A 6,611-nucleotide genomic window follows, 5' to 3' on the forward strand; every position below is an offset into this window, starting at 1 on the left:
GCCTAAAGTATAGTGCCTGGAACACACTAGGTGGGCAATAAGTGGTAGTAATAGTGGTGATTTCTGTTATTAATAATAAAAATCATAATAAACAGGATTGTCAATTCATGGAATGATGTTCTCAACCATTGATCAGTTAAATGCCTTCCTTTTCCTGAGAAAGGCATTCAGGGCCATCAGAGTAGTAAAATGGGGACTAAACCACTGGCAGGACTCAATGAGCCCAAGGAACTAACGACTATCCTGGGGCAAAGGGCATTCTCATCCGGGCCTGCCAGTTCCTTGGCTGGCTTGCTAGTGCTGTGGTGGGAGAGAGCAGAGCTCTGGAACCTGCACTTTTCACGGTTTTCCAGCAGGTGGTGCTGCTGTTTCATTTGAACCAGGACCTCACGGGCTCCTGGCTGCTGAAGTTGCCCGCGTTTACAGCTTTTATAAACTGAGAGGGTGTGCTGTGTGACGGGTGGGTTGCTTTGAAAAGGATAGGGGTGGAGAGGATATTTGCTCCAGCTTCAAATTTGTTTAATGTCGCACAGCTTCTTTAACTTGATAGACCCATCTCCGATGCCACATAGCTGGCAACACATAAAAAACGTCTCCATCGTGGATCATTTGTCTATTTCCCAATCTTCTTGATATTTGCTTTCAACTGCTAAACTTGTTTTCTGTTTACAGATTTTCTTGCCACGTGGGCTTCAGCAGGACACCTGATATAATTGCTTTAGAGGTTCCCTCCACACTATCCTTTGGCCATGGCAGATATGTCAATACCCTTACATTCAGTGCGATTCAGCAATGTGCTGACGGAGGAAAGTGTCGACCCCCAAAACAGGGAGACGACCTGCTCTGGACCAATGGTAGAGAACAGAGCAGAGGTCCAAATTCTGCATTCTAGTGTCCAGCCTATGGTCTCAAGTTCAGCGTCAGACCCTGGAGGGATGTCCACACAGCCGATGACATCCCCAGCCTTTGACACCATGGCCGTACCTCTAATGGGAGCAGCAAACTCTGGAGCACTGTCCCCACCGCTAATGCCAGCCTCAGACTCTGGGACACTGTCCCCATTGTTAATGCCAGCTTCAGATTCAGAGGCATTGTCCCCATTGTTGATACCAACCTCAGACTCTGGGGTGCTGTCCCCATTGCTAATGCCAGCCTCAGATTCTGGGACACTGTCCCCATTGCTGTCCACTTCAGAGTATGGATTAATGTCCCCAGGGCTGATGACAATTCCTGACTTTGGAACAATGTCCACAGCACTAATGGCAACACCAGATTCTGCAGAGATATCACCACTGGCAATGCCAGCTCCATCCTCTGAAGCGATGTCCGCACCATTGATGCTAGTCCCAGATCCTGGAGAGATCTCCCCACTCCTAATGCCAGACGTGAACCCCGGAGCGATGTCCCCACAGCCAATGCCAGCTCCAGGCTCTGAAGGAATGTCACCATTGCAAATTACAGACGAAGACACTGAAGCCATGTCTAAAGTGCTAATGACTGCCCTGGCCTCTGGAGAGATCTCTTCACTGCTCATGTCAGGCACAGACTCTGAAGCGATCTCCTCACTGATAATGTCAGCCCTAACTTCTGGAGCAACGTCCACCCAGCCAACGAGCACCCAAGAGTCTGGGGAAGTGTCCACCCAGCTAATGTCAGGCCCAGACTCTGGAGTAGTGGCTTCACCACTTATGACAGCTCCAGGCTCCGGAGCAATGTCCTCACTGTTCCCGTCAGTCCCTGATGCTGGAGAAATGCCCACATTGCCGAAGCCAGCCCCAGACGCTGAAGCGATGTCCCCACTGGTCATGATGACCCTAACCTCTGGAGGGATGCCCACCCAGCCGATGCCAGCCCAAGGCTCTGGAGTGATGTCCTCACGGTTAACACAAAATCTAGACTCTCAAATTGTGTCTAGTCCGCCAATGAGAGCAACAGCCTCCGGGGGGATGTCCACATCGCCAGTGAGAGCCTCAGACCCTGGAGCAAGGTCGACACCGAGAATGAGAGCCCCAGCCTCTGGAAATGTGTCCACGTTGCTAAAGACGGTCCCAGACTCTGCAGCACTGTCCACCCCACTGATGACGGCTGCAACCTCTGGAGCAAAGTGCGCAGAGCAAATGTCAACCACAGCCTCTAGAGCGATGTCCACACAGTTAGCAACGGCTAGAACTCCTGGAGCCACATCCATGGGCTTTATGAAAGTCCCAGCCAATGGGGCGATGTCCACACTGCGAACGAGAGCCCCAGCCTCTGGAACAATGTCCACACTGCCAAGTACAGCCCCAGTCTCTGAAACAATGTGTACGCTACAGATGACAGCCTCAGCCTCTGGGTCAGTGTCCACACTGCAAATGAGGGCGCCTGTCTCTGGAGCAATGTCTGTGTCACAGAGGAGAGCCACAGCCTCGGGAGTGACAGCTGTACCACAAATGAGAGCCTCTGGAGCCCTGTCCACCCCACGGATGACAGCCAAAGCCTCTGGATCCATGTCCACACTGTTAATGAGAGACACAGCCTCGGCAGTGATGTCCGTGCCACAGATGAGAGCTATGGCCTCGGGAGCATTGTCCAAGCCACTAACAACATCCAAAGCCGCAGAAGCAATGCTCACGCAGCAAATGACAACTGCAGCTTCTGGAGAGATCTCCACAATGCTGATGAGAGACACCGCTTCTGGAGCCGTGTCCATGCCACAGATGACAGACACTGCCTCTGCAGCGATGTCCACACCGCTAATGAGAGCCCCAGCCTCTGGCGACATGTCCACGCCACAAATGACAGCCGCAGCCTCTGGAACTATGTCCATGCCTCTAATGAGAGCCCCAGGCCCTGGAGCCGTGCCCATGGCGCTAATGAGATCCACAGCCTCTGGAAAGATGCCCAGTCAGCCAACGAGCGCCCAAGACTTTGGGGGGATGTCCATGTCGCTCAGGAGATCCACGACCTCTGGAGGGATGTCCCTACTGCAGACGCAAGCCCCAGCCTCTGAACTGATGTCCACACCAAAAATGAGAGCCCCGGCCTTTGGGGCGGTGTCCACACCACTGATGAGAGCCTCAGACCCCGGAGAGATGTCCACACTGCTCACAAGAGCTTCATCCTCTGGAGAGATGTCCCCAGCACTAACGAGACCCCCAGCTTCTGGAGACATAGCCACGCCTCTGAGAGCCCCAGCTTATGGAGCAATGTCTACTCCGCAAAAGACAGCCACAGCCTCTGGAATGATGTCCAAGCCACAGATGAGGGCTCCAGTCTCTGGAGAGATATCTACATCGCTAATGAGATCCACAGCCTCTGGAGTGATGTCCGTGCCTCAAATGACAGCCGCGGCCTCTGGAGGGGTGTCCATGCCACTGATGAGAGCCCCAGCCTCCAGGGCAACATCCACAACGCAAATGATGCCCACAGCTTCTGGAGAGATGTGCATGCTATCAATGCGAGCCCCTGCCTCGGGAGTGATGTCCCCGCCATTATTAAGGGCTCCAGTGTCTGGAATTATATCCACACCACTAAGGAGACCCTCAGCCTCTGAAGCTGTGTCCACAGAGTTAATGAGAGCTCCAGCCTCTGGAAAGACGTCCACCGCACAAACAACACCTGTGGCCTCTGGAGGGATGTCCAAGCCATTCATTAGAGCCACGGCCTCTGGAACAATGCCCATGCCATTGATGTCAGCCATGGCTTCTGGAGAGATGTCTATGCCGCTGATGAAAAACATGGCCTCTGGGGCAACGTCCACACTGCAAAAAAGAGTTGTGGGTTCTGGATCTACTTCCTTGCCACAGATGACGTACGCAACCTCCGGAGGGATGCCTGCATCACCGATGAGAGCCTCAGCTTCTGGAGCAACGTCCGCCTCGCTCATGAGAGCCTCGGCTTCTGGAATGATGTCCATGCCGCTTCTGAGAGCCACAGCCTCTGGGGGTATGTCCATGCCACAAATGGCGGCCACAGCCTCTGGAATGATGTCCACTCTGGAAATCAAAGCCAAAGACTCTGGGGAAACATCTGCCTCTCACATCAACGTCACAGCCTCTGGATCAAAGTTCACACCACACGTGACTGCCACGACCCCTGAAACAATGAACCAACCACCAGAGGAAGTCCCATCTTTTGGCATGCTGACCCCAGCACTCTGTTACCTCTTAGAAGAACAGGAAGCAGCCCGGGGTTCATGCTCTGTGGAGGAGGAGATGGAGGTTGATGAGGAGAAGCAAATGAAGGGATTTTTGAACGATTCAGAGAAAATGGCCTTTCTGGTGTCTCTTCATCTGGGGGCAGCAGAGAGGTGGTCCATCTTGCAGATGGAGGTAGGAAACCCCCTCTCCAATGAAGATAAATCTTTCCTGAGCAGATCCCAGGGCTTATATGACTCCCTATCTGAAATAGACATCCTCAGTGCCGTCCTTTGCCATCCCAAGCAGGGCCAGAGGTCAGTCAGGCAGTATGCCACTGATTTCCTCCTGCTGGCCCGACACTTGTCTTGGTCTGATGCCATTCTGCGGACCAGGTTTCTGGAAGGACTCTCGGAAGCTGTTGCCACTAAAATGGGCCGGATCTTCCTGAAGGTGGCCGGCAGCCTAAAGGAGCTAATAGACAGGTCTCTCTATACCGAGTGCCAGCTGGCTGGAGAGAAGGATTCCCCGGGCTGCTCAAGCCAGGTTCTGCCGTCAGCCTGTAAGCGGAATAACGAGGACGCAATGGAGAATGAACTGAACTCTCAGCAGCAGACCGAGGAGGTAATGATGGGGAAACACACTCAAGGTTTCTGAATAGAAAAATGAGGTAATGATGGCAAAGTCACCCTGCTCCTTTGAGTAGCCTAAGGAAGAGGCTGGGAGAGGCATTGAGCTCCTAGACCCTAACCCCCCACCTAGAGTTTCATCAGCGGGCCTGGCTATGTACTTATTTTGGGTGTATTAACCACGTTGAGGGCCTGGGATGGTTAAAGGTCCAAGTCTTGTGATTCTGAGGGAAATGGCTGGGCTCAGTCCCAACTCTGCACCTATTCCAGGTCCAGTTCTCAAAGAGGGGTCACGTTTGGGGGACTGGGTCCCACCTACAGCCACGGGTGTTATAGGCCCAGGTCACTAGGGAATTTGGCCAGTCTAGTCCTTGATCACACTTTATACAAATAAGGTACATTAGCCGAGTTGCTTGACTTGCTGAGTTGCTGAAGTTATCCAGGCAGAGCCCCACTTGGCATAGTAAGCATGGCTCTCACCTCTGCTGTTTCTGTTTTCTCTCACTCCCAGCATCAGCATGTCCCCAAACGCTGTTACTACCTGAAAGAGCATGGAGACCCTCAAGAGGGTCTGCACGACCACCTTCGACAGAGCACAGGCCATCAGAAGGCCGCCACTAACAAGTAATGCTACCTGGACACTTCTCCTGTGATATCCAGCTTGGCTGCTAACTTGAGGACTGGTTCCTGGACCCATTCCATTCAATTACATCATTAAACCTTGTGGCCTTCCCCCTTCAGCACCCCCCTCCAGGCGCATCCCACCCTATCTCCCACTTGGCTGACTTGACCTTCTCTTTCACCCCCACATGCCTTTGACCTGCCCCAGCGATCAGAGCGTGGACTTCAAGAGCGTTTGGTGTATGAGGTTCTGAACTCCCATTACCGCCGAGGCCAGTCCTAGTTCCTGGTCCAGGGAGAAGTCTAGGCAGGAGAAACCGTGTCCTACCTCAAAAACACCTTAGAATGTCTTGCCACATGTCATCAGGCAAACTTGAGGAAGCCCTGGTCCCATTTCACCTGGCAGGGGAGCCTATAAGGAGAGTGACGCCCACTCCAATACCATCCTTTTCATCCAGTACACTTGTCCCTGTATGCCCCAACTCATAGCACCTAAAATGGGTCTCCAGGGCCCTTGCCCTGTTTATAGTCTCCATCCTGAACCATTCGTTTTGACCCATAGTAGTAATCTTAGTAATGGCTAACATTTATTGATTATGTGTTGTGTGACAGTTACTGGGCGAAACTCTCGACAAGCATCATCTCACTACATTCTTACCATAACCCGACTTGTTCTTGTGTTGTCAACTTCTTACGTCCTGAGCTATTGTCAGTGACTGTTGTCTTGTCCCTCAGTGTCAAATCTCTAGCTCTGACTTTTGGGTGACCCCTCAGTTGTTAATTGCCCTCACTCCCCCTTGGCTATTGTGTTTTGTGGCCAGCCCTCTTGATAAAGATCTTGGTCTGTAAACAGGCATAGATAGTTAGAGCGTAATATGAGCAGTGTTTGCCTTCAGGTGGTGGGATTATGGGTGTTTTAATTTTCTTCTTTCTACTTCTCTGTACTTTCCAGATTCTCTACAGTAAGCATGTGTTACATTTGTAATCGTAAAAGTAAATAAAGTCCGTTTATGAAAAAAAAAAAGAATTAACTGTGGCTAACAGAATTTGATTTATTGAGTCCTTCATTCAATCAATATTTATTATCTAACGTGTGCCAGCCACTGTTTTGGGGACAGACGGATGAGAACCTTGATCAAATGAAAACTTCATTCCAATGGAAGAGGGGGACAGACAATAAGCAAGAAAACGCATATGTAAGATGGGTTGAAATCCTGGTGAAGGCTATAAAGACAAGAAATAAGAG

At 51.5% G+C, this 6,611-nt stretch overlaps 1 protein-coding gene across 1 annotated transcript; it reads left to right on the forward strand.

Moving 5' to 3' along the window:
• Positions 1-749: 749 nt before the first annotated feature.
• On the forward strand, positions 750-5,372 carry RTL9 (retrotransposon Gag like 9; the record flags this gene model as incomplete). Its single annotated transcript, XM_082864302.1, has 2 exons — positions 750-4,739; positions 5,256-5,372. The coding sequence occupies 2 exons, from the start codon at positions 750-752 to the stop codon at positions 5,370-5,372; spliced, it is 4,107 nt and encodes a 1,368-aa protein (XP_082720428.1).
• Between the last annotated feature and the right edge of the window lie 1,239 nt (positions 5,373-6,611).

This window comes from Leucopleurus acutus (assembly GCF_964270905.1).
Source record: "Leucopleurus acutus genome assembly, chromosome: X".
In the NCBI taxonomy this organism is placed as follows: Eukaryota; Metazoa; Chordata; class Mammalia; order Artiodactyla; family Delphinidae; genus Leucopleurus; species Leucopleurus acutus.